A 20,372-nucleotide genomic window follows, 5' to 3' on the forward strand; every position below is an offset into this window, starting at 1 on the left:
TTATTGTAATAGTTTCGAACTCTTTCTCTTCTCTAATAATAATAATAAAATTTTAAAAAGAAAAAATGTGGTGTTTTATCATCATATATCAAGGTTTGTTGTAGTTCAAATCTTCTGTACCTAAACATTGGTACCAGAAAAATACCACCCCATGACATGTGGCTATTTTTTTTTCTTTGAACAAAACATGTGGCTATTATTAAATAGCTCCTTTAACACCAAAACTTAACAGATTTTGAGAGAGTTTCAGGGAATTTAAATCTACGGAATTTAAGAGAGTTTGAGAAGAAAAAAAATGAATTCCCAGAGATTTTGAGTGAATTAAATTATAACTTCCAGAGAATTCACATGAATTGTGAGAGAATTTTTTATATGGGGTTAGAGAATTTCAGAGAATTTGATCAACAATTTCCTTCCCTTTAGAAGCCAAAATCAGTTTCATCCTACTAATACAAATCACAATACCAAGTTCACATGCAATGTTAAGTAGCTATCAAAGTGAAATTAAACATTGGCATCCAAAATCTTGAAAGTTAAAGGCTTACAAAATAAACTAGCTATCAAAGTTTTTCAAACACAAATTGCATACTCCAATCCATAAAAACAATTAATTCTATTTCTCATCTTTGATTGCTATCACTTACAACATCTATCCACATATTTGTAGCTATGTCAGCTCTCCATGCATTAGCAATCTGTCGTTGTAGCTCTTGAGTTTGATTACCTAGTTCATCATCATTTTTTTCATCTTCAGATTTATCTTCTAGTTCAATTGGAAATTCATCAAAACGGCATTCCCTACGAAGAACTCCCTATAAGATAATAAAAGATTAATTAGTCATATAAGTGAGCAAGAAACATTTTAAAAGACTAGAGAAAGCAGAAACTCAACAACTTTTGGAGTGACAAATTATTTGTATAAACAATGTTTTCAGAGGTGAGGGACCCAAATTCCATCTTCGTATTCAAGTTCCGCACCCATTTTGGAGGGGGAAGTCCATTGGTTTCGATTTGATTTATGATCAAGGTATAAAATATCGATGATATCGGAAATATCGGTAGTCCAAAAACACGGAAATTTCGATGGAAATATCGGGATATTATCGATATCGATAAAAAATGAATAAAAACCACGGAAATTGTAAGAAAAACTTGGAAATTTTTATTGAAACTTTGCATGATATTTATTTAGTCAATTATCTATTAGTTTATCACAAAAAAATGGAAGGAAATGCATTGCATGATGGATTTAACTAATTTAAGTTGATTATATAGCGAGCTGGCAAACATTGTGAGTGTAAAATATATGTAGTAATTAATGAAAGAAGTTTAAACACATCATAATCATTTATATATAATGAATTAGTACAATATTTTACACTTTATACATTGCATGGTAAGATACATGAGTGACTTAGTACCACATAGAGTTCCTATGAGGTTCAAAAATTTCACTATCTTCATCATCTCTATGTGTAGATTTGTTTCTTGCAAAAAGAATTCAAAACAAAACCATATATATAAATATTTTAGCATATTTTCACAAAAACATAAGTGATATGGTGGTCAAGGTGTTGAAGGAGTAAAATGGGAGGGGTTCAAATCCCTTGGTGTTTTTTTAAATATAGAAATTTATCCTAGATAATAAATATTAGGGTAAATTACACAAAACTACCTCAACTATTAGGGTTTTATTTATTTGTTTATTTATTTTTTTCTAGGTTGCAGGTAGTGGGTGCGGCGTGTAACACCCCAACCCCCAATTATATGTATAATTTCGTAAGTCCCATAAAGTTTTATTGAGATTTCATTTCCCCCCCCCCCCCAATTTTGATTAAATCTGGACCCTTTATCTAGATTCCTAAACATTCCCAAACTACCACGTGGTAGCACCATATCACTCCTCACTCTTCTCTCTTTCCGTCCCCTACCCCGTGACCCTCTTTCCTTTCTCTTTCTTCTTCTTCTTTCTCTGCACTCTATCTCTCTCTCTCGAAACCCTCTATCTCTTCCCTCTCTGTCGCCGAGACACACACACGGCAGCACCATCGTGCAAACATCATTACCATCATCATCATCGTCATCAAACCTCGTCTTTCTCCCTCTCCTTCTCGTCTCTGCAACTCGGCTAACACAGGAACTCTCCGGCAAGCTTCTTAATCTTCTCCGGTTAGGTAAGCTTCGGGTTTACCTCTTTCTGTTCTAGATTGAAGCTTAGATGTGAATTTTTAAGTTCTATCTCGTGTTTTTCCAAGGTTTTTGGGACGAAATCGGCTTGGGATTCGGCACACCTATCTCCGGCGAGGCGTGGGTGTCTAGAGGTGTTCCGACCACCACAGGTCGTTTCACGGCAAACAAAAATGGTTCGAGTAGGTCCCGCCGTCGAATGAATGGGATCTGATGACTACCACATCGTCGGGAGTCGTTCACCGCCACAGAGAACGACGCAGCGACGGCTGAGGGTCTTCAAGTCACCGATCTTGTTGAAGACGAGGAGGATGAGGGAGTCCAGGAGGCGATCGAAGAGGTCGTCGTTAATGGGGGAGTAAGGTTCCAGACGACAACGACAAATTCCTCCGATAATATCGCGATATTATCGATATTATTGATAATATCGCGATCTATTGACGATAATTAAGTGGATACTCGCGAAAATATCACCCTCTCACAAAAACAATATTATCGGCGAAATATCGCCGATAATATCGATATTTTGGTCCATGTTTATGATACCGTAAAGAATGCCAAGAAGAACAAGCCCAAGTACAAGCTGATCAGGAATGGACTAGATACAAAGGTTGAAAAATCAAGGAAACAACTTCACCCTACCATGTTTCGGCTAAAAAAAATAAATACTTTGAGGCATGAAATAATTTTTTATTATTTAATATAAAAAGAAAAAAAATGAGGTTGCAAAAGTGTTGCACTTGAAAAGAAAAAGATTAGTGATTGCAAGACCCTTCTAGTAAATCAAGATTCTGACTGCAAAAAGTATGCTGCACAAGTAGAAAATTGTTTTGGCATGGGATGCAGAAGGGAGACAACCTATACAAACTTGAATTCCAAACAATAAAATCAAACCCCTAACCCAAAAGTAACGTCTATACTTGTATTCCAAAGTAATCAAACCAGAAACTCAATTACTTTTCGATCAAAACAGTAAAATCAATACTTGTATCTTCACAAAATACATGAATTTCAAAAAGTTTGATGGTCAGAAAAACCCTAACCCTAACAAGAAAAACCTTAACTCCAAAGTAACCAAAAAAACCCTAACCCTAGAACAACACTATCAAAACAAGAAAAATCATGAAGCTTGAAGGAGAGAAAAAAAGATAACATGTACAAGGTGAGAAATTTTTTACCTTGGAGCCCAATGTTTCTGGAGAGGAGAAGACGGTCTCTGGAGGAAAGAGCAACACGCTCAAAATCTCTCAAAGTTTCTAGGGTTGAGGGGAGATTTGCCAAGCTCTTTGGTATTTATACATATCACCTTGAAATCCTCCAAAATCCACCAAATCACAAATCCGTTCAAATCCACTTTCTTTTTCAATACACCTAAACTTTTAGAGACTTTCTAAAAGTTATGATTGAATACGCCTAAATTTATAGGGAATTGTAAGAAGTCTTTAAGAATCTCAATTGAATACACTGAGACTTTTATAAAGTCTTTTAAATTCTCAATTGAATACTTCTGGAATTATTAATTCCCTGAAACTCTCTCAAAATCCCTCTCAAAATCCTAATTGAATACACCCCTTAGTAAAATAAAATAAAATAATAACTAATAATTAATGAAAAACACAAAATCTTAGCCGCCACCAAAGCTTTCCCCTCTGGACATTCCCTTCCCAGTCCTCCTCGCCGACGGCTTCTTCCTCAGCCACTCGACTCCGTCGCCGGCTACAGTGTATCCTCTCTCTCTCTCTCTCTCTCTCTCTCTCTCTCTCTCTCTCTCTCTCCCGCACCAGTTCGCTTGGTACGTTCCGTGTGCTCGATTTGCTTGGAGCAGTTTGAGATACACGGCGTGGCGGAGGAGAAGAAGGTGGACGGGGAATCTTACATCCAAAAAACAAAGAAAGAAACGAGGAAACAGAAGCAGAAAAAGGTTTCCCGTGGCGGAGCCGAGTGGTTGACGGGGGTCAGGGTGGGTCGCGCTCCGGTGAGGCTGGGCTTCATGTTTTAAATCTTAGTTTTTTTTTTTTTTTTTTTTTTGGTAAAACTTAACACTGTTAGGTTAGGGTTTTAAGTATCTGGACACGTGTCGAATTATAAGGGGCTTTCTTTTTTGGCACCATCTTTAACCCGTATATCAAAGGAGAAAAGGAATAAATTGCTTATATACTTGTTTATATTAATCCAACGTGCAAGCAACAAAATGTTATGTTCTAGTTTTTGTTGAGATTAAGTGTCTAAACTGATGATCTAGTTTGCTGAGGTGTCAATCGTTTGTTATTGATCAATGGTTGAGATTAGTTGAATAGTTATTAGGGTCTGAGCAAATGGCATTGTCTTATAGAAAATTGCGTTGATGGCTGAGATGAGCTCATAGGCTCTCTCTTGTAAAACCCTAACGTCTATTTTTGTACAGTTGTGAGATGAATGTACAAGCAACAAGTGCATGACTTGTGCTCTGGGATTTGCAGATCCAATTTCATCATCCTCTTGATTTTTTCCTTCAGTATAAATCTTACAAATACAATCAAAGTTTTTATAGAATCTAACAGTTTTCATCTCTATCTGCAATTTTTCTTTAATAGTTCAGATTACTCAATAACACGGATAATGAACGGTTAAGACTGAATTGAATTTTTGCTTATTTCTAACTAAATAGATATAAAGCCTTAATTAACATGCACACTAATGCTATATTGAGTAATTTGCTAGTTTTTTGTTCTTAATTTTTTATGGATGACACTGTTTTTTTATAAACCAAGGAAATACAGTAACAAAGCCAATGAATTAAGCTGAAAGTTGTAGAGCAGAAAGTTAAAAAAAATAATTCAGGTTAACATGTGGTTATAATTGTATACAATATTCTTGACCAAAAAAAAAAAACAGCTTGTATACAATATATGGACATTTATTTGCAAATTATTTCATAATGCAGCTATAATTCTGCTAATTAAGGTCTATGTAGCTGAGGCTGGAGCTGGAGGAGAATAAAATATTCCTGTAATTTCAAATTTAGAGGAAATAAAGTCAAAGATTAGGATTTCGGTTAAAGACTGAATTACGCTAATTGAAGAGCTTAATCATGGGATTAATGGAATGCACTAACCACATCGAAGCAGGTTTTGGGGTGGTGGGAGCTCCTTAGCTGGGTTAGGGGGTCAGCATCATAAACTCTCACATAGAGTTCTTGCCCTAAGTACCAGTGCTTCAACGGTCGTGACCGCAAGTTCCACATCCCAGGGTTGTCAAGGAATGCATAAACTGCAGTCCATCGTCCGGGGTACACTTGAACTGTTGATCTCACATCAGGATCGTAGAGGTTGTATGTGTTGCGTGAATCCGTTGACCAATCTCCGTTCCCAAACCTGTAGAACATTACAATATACATAATGTTGTCAGACTATTAATGCGGTGAATATCTTAATGTTCTAAAAACAAAATTAACCTGTCACATGTATAGGTTGATGCTCACCCAACGACGTAAAATCCAAAACCATCTAAATTCCAAGAATCAATGGCATCCAGATTGTTCATGAACACAATTTCTATCCACCCTTTGTGGATTCCGGTCACGACGGACACTCCGTATGCCGCATCGTCATTGAGATAATGAACCCGAAAAGCATCAAGTTGGTACACACCGGTGCCATTGACATAGTAATCAGCGAGTTTCAACGGGGTTTCCGGAGTTCTATATGACACATTGTTGACAACATAACGCGGTTCACCATTAATGTTAGCTACGGAACCTTGGAGGATCAACGTTTGGGATAGGGTCACATTTGACACATTGAAGGTTCCTTGTGGATTAGGCCTAGCAGCTCCTGCAGTCAAGTTCCACCTGATCATGGTGAAAGAACAAATTAAATGGAGACATTAGAATGTGTATGATGAGAATTATTCCAAGCTGATTATATAGCATATATAAGTAATTAATTTTCCACTGAAATCGTAAAGTGCAATATTATCGCATAATGTTACCAATCGATAGTATATTAAAATGGTAGTGCTATTTATACACTCATTTTTACTTCTCACACACCTCTCTCAATTTTTGATCGTCGGATCGAATGAATTTGAAAAGATGAATGACCAAAAATAAAAAAAGGTATGTGGAAGGTAAAAATAAGCGTGCGAATAGCACTTTCTTATTATATGTATGCTGATAAACATAATATCCTAAAATATAAATCCCTCATCCACCTCCGCAATAACGCTTAGTAGGTAACATTGTACAGTTTGTACGAAGATGTTTCAGTACTACACAATAAATGTTTATGAAGCTGGTTTCTTACCTAATAGACTTCGCTTGATCGACTGAGAAATCAAGATCAAAAGGATCAGGGCCTTCAGGCAGGGGACCACTAACTTGTGAGACTGAATTGGAGTAGTGCAAGACCCCATTGCCCACAAGGTTAGTAAATTCAGAGGTGTTGACCAACTTAGATGCCACCATGTAATAATCAGCTGCATTTTGGTTAGCTGTGACGAGAACCAAGCATGATTGGCCGACATGCACATCCAGAGAATCCAAAGCGAACTGATCAGTGCAAGATCCTTCTGTTTCAACCAACACCATTTGATGGTTTCGAATCCTGAAATTGAAACTCATAGCATTCCCCACATTTGATATTCTCAACCTGTAAGTCATCCCTGCGTAACAAATATGCCATCATGAAATATTGGTCACGCTATCGTAAATTAAATAGCAGAAACAATTGTTGTTTGTGAGGTTTGAATTCAGTAATTGAAATCCGACTTAAAGTACCTTGCCTGACATTGAATGATTCATAGGATTTTGACATGGGGTTACCAATAGGGCCTTTTCCATTCATCAAAAATATATCTGGGATTGTGTGGTAAGCCACTAGAGGAATGCCCATCAGTGCCCTAGTACTCTATTCGAATTCCATGCCCCAAAAAAAAGTGTCAGCTAAAAACAAATGAAGCAAATAGATGTTGTTCATGAATAAAATGTCAAGTGAAAGACCTGGTAACTGTCATAAAACCAATCGCCAATAAGGAGATCAAATGCGGCTTCTGGTCTAGGGAAGGGGATGGCAATGACATTGCGGTTGATGACATGAATAGGTCCAAATCCTCCAGCAGCCTTGTGAAAGTTGATGGAAGGGAAGTAGAAGAAACTGCCTATCTGATCCTTGGTCTGGAACACACATGTCCAGTTTGTACCGGGTTGAATTGGGCAGTTTGTTCCGGAAACTCCATCTTGCCATGAGTTTAACCTTTGTTGTATGCCATTCCTGCACCAGCTAGACCATTTCCTCAAATTCTTATACCAACATTTGGTCTATGAAAAATTAATTATTTGTTACATATATACCATGTAAAGAGTAGAGGTTCATCCATGTCATTAAAGATGTTCACGTGAACAAAATCATTCGTTGTGGCGTTGATAAGTGGCCCCGGGAACAATCCATTAATCGCGACAACCTGCTCAAAACCACAAAAATAAAGACGAAGCATTATTAACAAATAGAAAATCTGCCAAGGACTAAGTTCTAAATACTAAACTAATAGGTTTTTTTTTTCTTTTTATCACAGGTTGATCCTGGGTCACAGGCTTGAGTGTGGTATCAAGTGTAACATGCCATTCGAGAAAAATGTCAATGCCGTTGGCTCTAGCAACAAGAACTACTACTATCAGCATTGCCCAGGCAAGCCAACGGCAGTTAAAGCCGGTAGAGGCCAAGTTGGAAGGCCCAAAACTGCAATGCAGGTTCTGATTTTTTCTGGTTTTCTTGTGCATACAATGTAGCTTATATACGTAAATAACAAAGGGAGGGAATAAACAAGCAGCGAATTAGGAAACGGCCGGGAATTTGCATCAATCGGTGATATAAAGTACTATAGTAATAGGAATAGTAGCACCCCATGCAGTTTTATTTATTTATTTTTGTCAAAAGCATAACAAACATTAGTGACCAAGATAAAGCAAGCCGGCTGGTTAGACGAGTTAGTCGTGGCCTAGTTTTGATCAACTCTTAGCTAATCTTCATTTCGAAGACCTATTAGTATTGGAGGACTTTGTATTTTGCTTTGTAATTAGAGAGGACTTTGATTTTGCTTTGTAATTAGGGATTTGATACTCAAAACTAGTAGTATTAGAGGCACCACTTTTTTAAGAAAAGAGACCGTTTGTTTAGTCAATCACTAATCACTATAGTATATGAATCTTCTATCTATTTGATATAATTATTGACTAACACTATGTTTGGATGAGGGAAATAAACTTGCAATTTTGATAAAAGTCAGAATTTATAAATTAACATGCACCAATTTCCTTGTTTGGATTCATAAACTTAGAAATTTAGAATTTCCGCATGAAAAAAAACCTTAGAATTTGGGATCTCCAATTCCCAAGTTCAAATTCCATGTAAATAGGTGTCATTTCCCAATTTCTATGATTGAGAATTTAAAAATAACAAATTCCGTATTCAATGTCATTGTTCTTTTAGGTTAACCAAACAAGAAAATTTACAAATTCTAGAAAATAAAATCTCGTCATTTCAATTTCCGCCATTTTTAAATTCCTTAGTAATCTTAAATTTCTTTATCCAAACATAGTGTAAACCACTTTAGTTTTAATTGACTTTTTGCATATATGATCTTTACAGAGTGATTTATAAGGACAAATTCCTATGAATCATCTATTAAAAGTTTTGAGTATAAATTCTTATTCATCCTTAAATAGCCAAATATTATTTTTTTATGACTTTTTAGTCCAAATAATAATTGAGATTAGTATAACTTCTCACTTTGGTGGTCCCTAAGTTTGTCACTATAAATCATTTTGGTCATTTTATTTCTGCGTCAATACTTAATTAAGCTTGTAGCAACAAATATAGCTAAAAAGCCATAAAATAGAGCTTAATTGAGTGCTGACGCATAAACAAATATAGCTAACCCTTGGGTTTTAGCATATATATATAAATTTCTCTGATACTAACAAAATTTCGTATCTCATATTAACAATGAATGAAAACATAAGTGAAGAGAAATTCTAAAAAACTCCATAGTCCTACTTTTCGTTTGTACATCGAAGCCATTTTCTGTACTGTTCAGTTTCTGTGCATCTCATGTAATTTACAGATAGTTATCGATACAGAGGGATTTATTGTATTATTTTTCCAACCACTACTCTGTAATCTGTATTCTCTGAAATGCCCTAAGAAAATTGACTAACACTCAAGCCAAACTCCTACCACCTTCGTGTAATACTAAGTTCGACGTCCAAGCAAATATAGGTAAACCAGAACCTTTACTATACCCATTGTTCCCAAATTGTAATGGGACTGATGGCAATGGCTTTGAAGAGCACCCAGCCGCCAGTTGACATTACACCGATTCTTGTACCAACATTTTCTAGCGTTGTCATTGTGAGCAGCAATCGCCACTGCAAGGAAATCGATCTTCTTGTTTCTGCTTCAAAATGTGTCTCTTCACTTCTACAGATCCACTTTCTAGTAAACTTGGCACCTCCAGCATCTGTCAAAATATTAGGATTGTAACGAAGTTAAATGAAAGCCTTGAAGCATGCCGTGGGAGTATGGAAATTATTGCTGCAAACTCGACAGAAAATCAATTGGCTCGTTTGTCTTTAGTCAAAAAAGTGCAAGCCTTTCCGAATGTACATTACCTTCATTGTGAGATCTTTAAAGCATTGCTGAACATTTTCTCTAGTTTTCGCACTGCATTCAAGAAACAGACATTTATGTTCCTGTGCAAGAGCCAAGCCCTCTTCTCGAGTTACAGCCCTCTCATTTTCCTGGAAAGCGGTTTAACAATATAGGGATCAGATATCTCCGCAGCTTCAAAAAGCATGGAAACTCATAGCCTACCCTAAAAGAAAGAGGAAGTATGGAATCCATACTTAAGAAACCACAGCACACACTTACCCTGTCAACTTTATTCCCTACTAGAATTTTGATACATTCGGGATTAGTGGAGTATGTCTCTACTTCCTTCGCCCAGATATTCGATAAGTTTGTAAAGGTTTCTCGCCGTGTCACATCATACACTAAGATTGAAATCAAATGGAAAATTAATCAGTAAGATTTTGATGCGTTATAAACTTCCAAGTCGCCTCTATTGTGTGAAAAAAATTATATCAAAGTGCAACAAATTGTTTGTTTCCAATGGCCATACACTTTTTTTTACCCTTTGATAATTGAAAATCACTAAAAAAATGCACAATGCAATGTTCCCATAAACGCAATGACATACACGTACCAAGAATGATACCATGTGCACCTCTGTAATATGAGCTTATTACTGTTCCAAACCTCTCCTGTCCAGCTGCGAAACCGAAAGAAAAACATTGACGATTAAACAAGGAGAATATTGTTTTCGATCCTGGAAGTCGAGTATCAACTCAACATTTTGCTTAAAAGCCAAGTAAAATCAACGTTTTAGTATTCAAAGAAAACTAAAGAGGAGAATCTATTCCCCTCTTGAAGTCACAAGAAAGTTGACAGAAAATAGTTAGGTCCATTGAATACCTGTATCCCAGATTGTAAGCTTCAATCTCTTTCCACCAACTAAAATCTGTTTGATCTTAAAATCCACACCTTCAAATGGTTGGTTAAGCACATCAGCACCAAATACAACGACAATCAGAAAATTAACAATCAAATAAAAATTTCATAGTTCGCCTCAGAAATTCCACACGAGTTTATAGCGCAAACTTGTTTCCTATGCCTAATTTAGTCACAAATTAGTCTGCCTACAACCCATATATGATCGATTTCATTACCAATACGACGACGAAGAGCAAGGCATATTCCGGAAACCTAACAATTGTATAGAAATCACAATTCTGCTCCACTTAGGAAAGTGAGTAATTAAATTGAAATCGGTATTCAGTAGATGCAAACAAGATAAAATTCATAAATGTCCCGAACTGCAATTGCATGATAACTGTTTCGAGGAAACGCAAATCTAGGCAGATGTACATGCAAACTATATTTTTAACCCTACATACAGAATAAATCTTGTGCAAACCTTTGCTTAATTGAATTTCCCATGAAGTAACAAATCAACACCCCAATTCAATTTTTTTTTTTTTTTGGTAACCTCCACCCACCCCTCAGAACAAAGAAATAGAAGAAAAGTAGACAAATTAAACTTCATATACTAAAATTGTTTCAAAAAAATGCATGTCACCATTATACTTCATAAAAAAATTCAACATGTAATTTGCAACATTTTGAAAAAAATAATCTACACTAAACTCGTCAAACCGCGGGAAGGGGGAATATGAACTTAGATGCAAAAGGGGGCATGCTACTCTAGCCAACTAGGCAAAGCTCAAACCGTGATGTTATTTACAACATAAAGAAACAAAACTTGGTGTTTAAGAAGAGTTAAATAGAACCAAATCAAGCACTTGAACATGTCACTGACTCATGAATTTCAAAAAGAACATGCAAGAATTAACCAACATCAAAAGAAATTCTTGGGAGAGAAATTTAAAATAAAATTACCAATGGTGGGAGGCAAGTCCTGAACAAAATTGGAGATGAAGCTGAGAAGAAGGCTGCTCTTTCCAACACCAGAATCACCAGTCAGCAGAATCTTGAATGAATAATCATTATTGTTGTTCCCTCCTACTGGTGAAGAACCCTTCATTACTATTTCTCAACTTTTTTCTTGCTAAGCTATGTGAAGGTGGTTCTGTTTTTCATAAACACAAGAACTATAGAGAGAGAGAGAGAGAGATGGAAAACTAAATGGGAAACTTCCTGAGGTAGGAGGAGACAGGTGGAGTTGGCGGGTAGCAGCGTATAGCATACGTGTACACTGTATATAAAGAGACATATACTTCTGCTTATGTTGAACATATAGCTGAATCCTATATAAAGTATGTAATAATGTATTAATCATTAGAGACTTTAGATCCGATTTCTAGACATTAATATTTATTAACAAAATCTTTAATAATTTCAAATTTTTTATCTAACTTTGTACACCTCATCATATTACTATTAATATGTATTTCATGCGTTTGACATTACGTGCTTGACAATAAAGTCTACATTACGCCATATAAATTAGAAATGGCTAGCCAAATAAAATAAAAAATTCAATTTTTTTGGGATATTGAATAAATAGATAAGAAGCATTGTAAGAATATAAGTTTGTAACTATAATGTCAAATGAATATACGTTGAAAACAATTGTAAGCTACGGACATAGTAATGTACTCAAAAATACATATAGATAAATTCCATGAGAAAAAAAAACTATTATAAATCATCTTTAACATATAATGTGAGAAAATTAAAACATTACGACACAGTAGTTTAAGAATCACATCAAACCAAAAAGGTGCAAACCTACTTTAAGAATCACACCAAACCCGATATGACGTAAGAGAGCCGCGATGAATATGCCATGAATATGAGAAACTTTTTGTTGTGATGGGAAAACCGATGATGTATCATGTGTTTTTATGCAAGTGGTAGAAAATTTTAATTTTTAAGTTATTAACTTTTTAACACACATAACCTATCATTTCTATAAAGACACGTGATGTACCACCTCATGTGACGGTTACATTGAAAAATCTCTCAATGAATACAATACAATTCATTTTCCTCTAGAAAAAATAATACAAAAATTGGCAGGGATTATGCCATTGCTGGACACGTGTTGAGCATGCAACCAGCACGCAATCACACGTAGCCTGCGTAGCTACGTACCCACACCATCGCTCTGCGTTTATCTTCTTGTCAAATTTCACCTCAACGACCACCCCAATTGTTTTTCAACTTATCAATCGGGCTTATTAAATTTATAAATTTTGTTTTGGTGTTTCTTATCAGTATCTTTCACGGTTAGATTATTAGTCGAATATTCAATGATTAGATTTACAACTAAACTTCACTGTATAAAATACACTAAAATAATATAGTAACTAAAATTTTCAAATCAAACGTGTCGCAAAGAAATAAATACTTCAAACTTTTTCATTTCTTTGATTTGATATATAGTGTATTTATTCATAATTTCTATGTTCTTGTCACAGTTGGCAATTAATTTTGAGAGTACGTAAGATGAGGAAATGTTTAAGAAAAAACGTAAGTTTAGAGTAACATCTTATAAGCACTATAAAAATAAGTAATTAACATCATGTACGCAATAATCTATTAATCAATGATTCAATGCACAAGTAAGCATTATAAACTTTCAACCAAAACCAACACTAACCAATGGTCAAAGAATAATAAATTGTTAAAAGAGGTCAATTTCTATTAATTGTTTAGAAAAATATAACTTGCACGAAATACAACAAGAAGCGCCCATGGCCTAATGGATAAGGCGTCTGACTTCTAATCAGGCGATTGTGGGTTCGAGTCCCACTGGGCGTGCAATTCCCAATCCTCCCTCTTTTTTTTTTCTAATTTTCTTTTTTATTTCTATTTTTTTTTTAATTCTACAAAAATAGTTACCACTTTTGGTTTGCTTTGAGGGAACACGAGAGAGGAGAGGACATCATCAGCATCATACAAGATTATTTCCAAATCATAAAATCATTCCATTCATCAACTTAACCTCGTTTACAAAATCTACCACTTAGGCCTACGAGATTCCACACGAAAAGAAAAGAAAAAAATGATCCAAACAGGACACACTACTCTTACTGCTACAATGTGTTTACGCCAATACCATGGGTTCCTCTATGTTAATAATCAGTCCTTCCATGCACATTCGTCTTGCATCCATCAACCACCGGGTCAAAGTGCCTCCGAAAAACGCAACTCAGCAGGGCCAGGACCCAAAATCCCTTTCTGTTCACTAATCTTGCCCAGGCCAGGAGGCGGCTCTACAGGCACGCTCTTTTCATCATCTCTCCAGATGGTTGTCACTGGCACTTGCCACTCTCTCTGCATAATCAAAAGGCTTCCATTATAACTATCCACCTTATATCTTAAACAAATTTGGTCGTTATGACTAAAAAAGTTTACGAGTATTCAGTGATTAGTGGATTAGTCATGATTCGTATGCCCAATTTCTACGTAATCTTAGCAAACTTTTAAAGTACTTGCCTCCTCATCTTGAATGTAAGTTACATCGTGCAGCACTGGTGTCATGAGCGGTGGAGTAATATCAGGGTCTGGCTTTTGGAATATAAATGTGGTATACAAACCTGAAAAGAAAAATATCAACCAAATGAGAAACTACAAATAAAGAGAAACTAAGCAAGTTGCAATAGACGACAACGTAGAAAGAAAAGCATCACCTAATACATCATATGATCGAGGAAGAAGTCTTCCTCTAGGATCCACAAGGTTCGAACACGAATTCATTATCATGCCTGCAAATTGTGCTCTTACAGCAAAAATTATATAGGAAAAAGAAAAATTCAGCCATGATAAGTTAAAAGCAAAAGTTACGTGAAACGATTAGAAGTAATAAATATGGTCTGATGGTTCTATTCGCAGGTTTCGTTAGAAACTACACTGGAATGCTTGTGATAAATTTAAGAAGAGAACAAGAATTCGAACCTGTTGTCATCGTAAAATTCAGTTAAGTTTTGAATCTCCACATACTCGAGACCAGCTTCTCTGGCTAACCTAATAACATACAATATAAGTCAATAATCAAGATCAATTGAAAATCAACATCTACGGCATTAAACTAGTAAAAGACAACCAATAAAAGAGAGTACTTGAATCTGTATGCCAAAGAGGTATCCGCTAGAAAACCATCTTAAAAAAAAGTTCCTCGATATATGCAAGTATTAAGCAAGAGGAACGTTGGTAACTGCGAGAAAGTAATATGTATGCCACACAAGAAATACAACAGCCCGCATTCTTATCAAACTTTGAAGCAGCAATGAACCTGATGAAGCTTGGGAAATGAACCAAGACATGATTTTCGGGAGAGAAATCATTGGCAAATTTCAATTGGTATTTCTTTCCAAATATAGGAAACCTGAAAGTGGAAGTACATTCACTCAGGAAAAAAGGGTTGAACACTAATTACCAAAATCATCCACGAAAACAAAATCTCCGAGTGACATGCTTAAAATCTCAAGCTTATACGTACTTCTCTTCCTCAACTTCAAAGGTGATCATGTAGTTCTCTGATCTAATGCAATTGGGGACAATGTTTGGTTTCATGCCACCACTTCTATTGTGATATGCTTCAACATTCTTCTGGTACTTTGCCCTGTATGACCATAATGTCAAATTAGCAACAACTATTTCCCTGCCCCAAGGCAAAGATGTACCATGTAAAAAAAGATCAATACATGTACCAATTTAATCCAATTCAATGCTTCAAATAGAAAAAAATAATAATAAGCAATTAACCAACAGATCTTTGCCAAGCATCTTCCATACCATATTGTAGATGAGTCAGGAGTAATACCAAAAAAATATCCCCTCGGTTTCAATAAGGATGACACATTAAGCAAAAGTTTCCTTGCTTTCTCCTCGGTTTGGAAACACAGCTGCAAGTGAAATGCTTTTAAGAAGGAACAAGCAATTCTTAAAATAATGGAATAAAAAGGAAAAAAACATAACCGCTAAAATGGAAAGAAAATACCAATCTTTGGAAAATATATTAGAAACCTGCAAATTCTGCAAGCAGCAAACTAAATCAGCTGTGTTTGCCTTATCTTTCAGATGCATCTCCACATCTTCCTGTCACAACAATCCAATGTCAAAGAATGCAGGATTGAGGAAACCAAAAGTTATCCAAAGAAATTACAAGCACCTAAAAGTTTCAACCCACACATAAATTGCTGATCTAGATAGTTCATATTAGATGAATCCTGGATAAATGTCAATCAGCAACCATTATTTGATACAGCTGAAGCCTGAAACTTATGCCCAAATTTTATACTAACAACTAAGACAAAATTCCAATTGTTAGTTTATTGAGAAACAGTCCACCTCCGAAATCAAAAGTAAAGAAGCAGAGGAGAGAAATCTATATTTTCGATCAGCACACTTAATATACATGGCTAGTGATAATTTGGGTTCCAAACGACGAAAAAATCTGCACATTCACATTTCATAGAAAACTCTTTTAGACACTGCTGAAAAGTTCATGGAGTTGAATTTATTTAATTTGCTGCTAAAGCGAGTTATAAGATGCATGAGTTGCTCAACCATATGGCTTATGAGATCAATTCCTTTCAAACTATAGATTTGGTACTTCATGTGACCAGTTCCGAAAATCGTTATCCTTTCATTCAAACCCCACTCCTCTTACAACATACATGTCATTTCTAGAGATACACATATTTCTTCAAAGTCTTAAAAATGGCAGACAGCAAAACTGAGAACCAATCATCTACAACGCAAGAATTATAAAAAGGAAGAACACCCAATTCACCCTAAAACAAACCCAAAAGAACCCTGGTTCGAAATTTTCGAGTCGACAAAGCGAAACCAACAAAGAGAAAGACCAAATCATGAACAAAGAAGGAGAGGCTAGGCAGCCTTACCATGCAAGGGTCAAGCTCAAAGAAATCAGCAGTGTAAGCCTTCCTCTGGCTCTCCCACGCTTCTCTTCTCTGGCTTATTCCCGAAGAAGAAACATCTACCAATTCCAACAGCAAGCTCCGCCATTGTTAACTCTCACAAACATACACAGAAACAAAACAAACTTGCAAGAAACCAGAAATTGAACGGTACCGATCCCAATGTAATGGCCGATTTGAGCATCGTCCCATTTCTCGGCGTCGACTCCTCCGCCGCAGTACAATTCGCACACCTTCAAAAATCACCATGAAAAGTCACAGAATTACATATAGACACGAATATCTGCGAATTTGTGTGCGGAGACATTGAGATTTCTGGAGCGGAGACGAACCGTGGCGTAAGGGTGGACGAAGATTCTGGTAAGTGCTGATTTTGCGAACTCGTAGAGCCGTTGGTGAGTCGACTCGGCCTTCGTGCCCCCGTGCAGACTCGTCATCCCTGCGAACTGCGAAGCTCGAGTCGCCGAAGCAGCAGGCGCACGCGGACGATTGTGCAAAAAATGAAATTACCTCCAAGCTCAGGTCCTAATTGGCAAATTACTTGGTTCAGAGTTTTTTTCCTTTTTTTTTTAACAAATGATATTATTTAAAGAAAACTAATGAAAAGTGCTTGAAAATTTTGAGTTTTAATGATAAGGACAAAATAAAGGGTAAAGTGAATAGTACCAGGATTGACTTTTTAGTGTAAAAATGTGGTTTTTCGTTAAAGTGAACAGTACCGGGTGCTTTTCGTTAAAATTCCCTATTATTTACCCATAGATGTAGAGTGGGCAAGTTTCACAATGGATTAACCATAATAATATAGGACAACTTCGTCTTCAGTGGGAATTAAATTTAAGATCTTTCACTACATTTGAAGATGAATACTATTAGATCGTAATACTAAACACTAGTTTGTGATGTGGAAAAATACGTTGCTTTTAGAAGTAGGGGTAGAGCTGTTTTTACTTTCTACTGTTTTAGACCCATGATTTTGACAAAATACACTTCATTTTTATTTACCAAACACAATTTTAACCCTAACTTTTTCAAAAAGCTGCTTTTGATTTCAATAATACCAAACCAACTCAAAGTAGCTAGTTTGGAGTTTGTTTAAATTCAAAAAATTTGTTTTACGCTTAGGCCCTCTTCGACAAAAAAAAAACGTGTTGTCATTCACATACTTATTTTTACTTCTTAATATCCGTCTCAATTTTCAATCATCAAATAATGATCAAGTTTGGACCGTCAATCATTTCTATTTTTTATCGTCAGATGTTATAAATTGAAAAATATAAGTAGATAAACGTTCCAAATTATGCAAAAAGTAAAAAAAATGTGTGAAGAGCGCTGCATACAAAAAAATATGAGCGGAACCGAGTGCTTAGTGGAAGCGGCGACAAGGGTATTGAACACGGCGGACCCATTCGAGAAGGCCCGAGTCGGTGACTCGGTGGCGGCTCAGTGGCTCGGAGGGACCATCACTCGTGCGTACGATTCGTCCCTGGACCTCTCCGTGCCTGATCGCCCCTCCAGGCTCAGCAATGTGCGTAGGCTTTTTATGATTACAATGTCGAATTATCTGTTTTTAATTATTTGCGGCGCCAAGTGTTTGATGAAATTGCGGTGTGTGTTTTGTGGGTGTGCAGGTTAAGTTGGTGGCGCCGAGTTCGATGCCGAAGATTGGGAAAGGCGGGAGCTTAAGGAGTAGGCAGGCCATAGTTCATAGCCTCACGCACACTGAGAGTTGGGCTATTGACTTGTCTTGGGTACTCACTCAGTACTACTATAGTTAAATGCAATTTAGTATTGTAGGAATCAATAGAAAATGATGGGTTTGTGATACCGTGTCAGTGACATCCCTAGGGGTAGGAAGTGATTCTCCTCTAATGCGGGATGAATGCGGTAAACAATTGGGTGAACAATCTCGCATCCTTCATCCCGCATTGGAGAACAAATGCTGCAAATCAGGCTTCTCTCTCACTTTTTTTGTTTGTTTGGTGTTTCAGTTTTGTTAGAATAACAACAATAACAAAGTCTTATCTCATAAAATAGGGTCGGCTGTATGAGTTATACGACATCACTGCCCTTGGTTTTGTGCCTAAGTCTTTTGTTAGCTTCAATTACTTCATATCTCATTTGGACCCCCATTTCCAATGAACTTGCACTCCATATACTTTGTCTTTGACCTACTTAGGCGAAGACTATTAGATTCCAACATTTCCACCAAAAGTTAAGCTTCACATTTACTCTCACTTGCATTTCATCTACACCAAGGGATATCATCTTGAATATATCCCATTAACTCATCTATTAATACAAAAAGGTAAGGACTTAAAGCTGAGTCTTGGTGTACTTCTTTCTTCTCTAGATCATTGAAAGAATATCTCTTGGGGCCTATTATACGTTTTTTCCAAATCTATAAAGATCACGTGCAAATCCTTTTGCATATCTCTACATTCATTACATCGATTTCTGTAACAAATAGATTACCTCCGAAGTCGAGCATGCAGGCATGAAGTCAAATTGATTGTATGAGATTCATGTCTCGTCTCAGTCTATCTCAATTACTCTCTCCCAAAGCTTCATTTTATAACTCATTAACTTAATATTCATTCAATTTTGTATTTCACCCTTCTTCTTGTAGAGAGGTACCAAAGTGTTTTTTCGCCCTTCATTTGGCATCTTTTTCGCTTTCAAAATCTTATTGAAAAATTTGTAAGCCAGCCATACCCGTCTATCCCAAGATCTTCCACACTTGGATAGTCTTACTGTCAGGACCCATTGCTTTTCTATGCTTCATTTTTTGCAAAGCTACAACCACTTCTCTTTTTCTTATTCGATAGTAGAAAGAGTCATTTCTCCATTTTTCCAAGTTACTCAACTCATCTTTGGTGCACCTTACTTGTTTCAGTTACGTTAGTTATACTATAATTCTAATAGCCTGTTTGTGTTAAATATTGAATTTGCAGGACATAATTGCTAGGTTCGGGAAGCAAGAGGCAATGCCGAGAGAGTTCTTCACGGATTTCGTGAAGGTGGCGCGGGACGAAGGTCGTCACTTCACTCTGCTGGCATCTCGCCTGGAGGAGATGGGTTCCTTTTATGGAGCTTTTCCTGCCCATGACGGCCTCTGGGACTCGGCAACTGCCACTTCCAAAGACCTAATGGCGCGCCTTGCAATCGAGCATTGCGTCCACGAGGCAAGAGGACTCGACGTGCTCCCAACAACCATCTCTCGATTCCGCAGCGGAGGGGATGACAAAACGGCTGAGTTGCTGGAGAGCGTGGTGTACCCGGAAGAAATAACTCATTGTGCTGCTGGAGTTAAGTGGTTTAAGTATCTCTGCTTGAGGCCGGGGGACAGCGGTTTGGATCAACGGAGCTTGACGAACTTGGAGGCTGATGAAGAAGCTGAAGTGATTAAAAAGTTTCATGGAATTGTGAGAAGGTATTTTAGGGGGGTTTTGAAGCCTCCTTTCAATGAAAAGGCGAGGGAAATTGCTGGGTTTGGGTCTCAGTGGTACGAGCCTCTTACTGTCAAAGAGCAGGATACGCAGCATGCATGAGACCATTGTTCGTTTTCTTGTCGATCAAGAAATGAGCTGATTTTTTAAGCAGTAATTGATGTTCTTTAATATCTTTAAATTAATGAGATTTAGCAGCGTATTTAGCTTGAGGGACGCTAATAGAATACAAAAAA

General features: G+C 36.6%; 3 protein-coding genes, 1 non-coding gene and 1 pseudogene across 6 annotated transcripts; 2 read left to right on the forward strand and 3 right to left on the reverse strand.

The window, feature by feature from the left end:
* Positions 1–5,132: 5,132 nt before the first annotated feature.
* LOC126614276 (monocopper oxidase-like protein SKU5) lies at positions 5,133–7,843 on the reverse strand (annotated as a pseudogene).
* A 1,296-nt stretch (positions 7,844–9,139) lies between these two features.
* Positions 9,140–11,923, reverse strand: LOC126619251 (ras-related protein RABC2a-like). The gene is made up of 6 exons (XM_050287565.1): positions 11,679–11,923; positions 10,695–10,763; positions 10,426–10,491; positions 10,092–10,213; positions 9,833–9,961; positions 9,140–9,681 (listed from the first exon to the last, which is right to left on the reverse strand). The coding sequence occupies exons 1-6, from the start codon at positions 11,821–11,823 to the stop codon at positions 9,568–9,570; spliced, it is 645 nt and encodes a 214-aa protein (XP_050143522.1). The 5' UTR covers positions 11,824–11,923; the 3' UTR covers positions 9,140–9,567.
* A 1,569-nt stretch (positions 11,924–13,492) lies between these two features.
* TRNAR-UCU (transfer RNA arginine (anticodon UCU)) lies at positions 13,493–13,565 on the forward strand. The gene has a single exon. It is a non-coding gene; the product is annotated as a tRNA-Arg (tRNA).
* Positions 13,566–13,708: 143 nt separating this feature from the next.
* Positions 13,709–17,207, reverse strand: LOC126619229 (mRNA cap guanine-N7 methyltransferase 2-like). 3 transcript variants are annotated; one of them, XM_050287537.1, is made up of 11 exons: positions 17,023–17,206; positions 16,845–16,923; positions 16,655–16,749; positions 15,774–15,845; positions 15,543–15,652; positions 15,247–15,369; positions 15,040–15,132; positions 14,703–14,771; positions 14,438–14,526; positions 14,240–14,344; positions 13,709–14,077 (listed from the first exon to the last, which is right to left on the reverse strand). In XM_050287537.1, the coding sequence occupies exons 1-11, from the start codon at positions 17,125–17,127 to the stop codon at positions 13,932–13,934; spliced, it is 1,086 nt and encodes a 361-aa protein (XP_050143494.1). In that variant the 5' UTR covers positions 17,128–17,206; the 3' UTR covers positions 13,709–13,931. The 3 variants fall into 3 exon arrangements, 2 of the variants coding, with proteins under 2 accessions (XP_050143494.1, XP_050143487.1); XM_050287530.1 differs by having other exon boundaries at positions 13,709–14,081; positions 14,244–14,344; positions 17,023–17,205; XR_007621998.1 differs by having other exon boundaries at positions 14,034–14,081; positions 14,244–14,344; positions 14,438–14,512; positions 17,023–17,207.
* Positions 17,208–17,981: 774 nt separating this feature from the next.
* LOC126619245 (uncharacterized) lies at positions 17,982–20,342 on the forward strand. Its single transcript, XM_050287553.1, has 3 exons — positions 17,982–18,215; positions 18,319–18,438; positions 19,642–20,342. The coding sequence occupies exons 1-3, from the start codon at positions 17,988–17,990 to the stop codon at positions 20,236–20,238; spliced, it is 945 nt and encodes a 314-aa protein (XP_050143510.1). The 5' UTR covers positions 17,982–17,987; the 3' UTR covers positions 20,239–20,342.
* Positions 20,343–20,372: the final 30 nt, after the last annotated feature.

The sequence above is a fragment of the Malus sylvestris genome, chromosome 1 (genome assembly GCF_916048215.2).
Source record: "Malus sylvestris chromosome 1, drMalSylv7.2, whole genome shotgun sequence".
NCBI classification, from domain to species: Eukaryota; Viridiplantae; Streptophyta; class Magnoliopsida; order Rosales; family Rosaceae; genus Malus; species Malus sylvestris.

Coding starts and splice junctions, on each gene's coding strand:
- LOC126619229 (XM_050287537.1), bottom strand. CDS start 17,127: ATGACGAGTCTGCACGGGGGCACGAAGGCCGAGTCGACTCACCAACGG. Junction 15,370..15,542: donor CCTGACTCATCTACAATATG/GTATGGAAGATG, acceptor ATGGTCATACAG/GGCAAAGTACCAGAAGAATG. Junction 15,133..15,246: donor TTTGAAGTTGAGGAAGAGAA/GTACGTATAAGC, acceptor TTCCACTTTCAG/GTTTCCTATATTTGGAAAGA.
- LOC126619245 (XM_050287553.1), top strand. CDS start 17,988: ATGCAAAAAGTAAAAAAAATGTGTGAAGAGCGCTGCATACAAAAAAAT. Junction 18,216..18,318: donor GCCCCTCCAGGCTCAGCAAT/GTGCGTAGGCTT, acceptor GTGGGTGTGCAG/GTTAAGTTGGTGGCGCCGAG. Junction 18,439..19,641: donor GGGCTATTGACTTGTCTTGG/GTACTCACTCAG, acceptor TTGAATTTGCAG/GACATAATTGCTAGGTTCGG.
- LOC126619251 (XM_050287565.1), bottom strand. CDS start 11,823: ATGAAGGGTTCTTCACCAGTAGGAGGGAACAACAATAATGATTATTCA. Junction 10,492..10,694: donor GCTTACAATCTGGGATACAG/GTATTCAATGGA, acceptor TCGGTTTCGCAG/CTGGACAGGAGAGGTTTGGA. Junction 10,214..10,425: donor TGCACATGGTATCATTCTTG/GTACGTGTATGT, acceptor TTTCAATCTTAG/TGTATGATGTGACACGGCGA.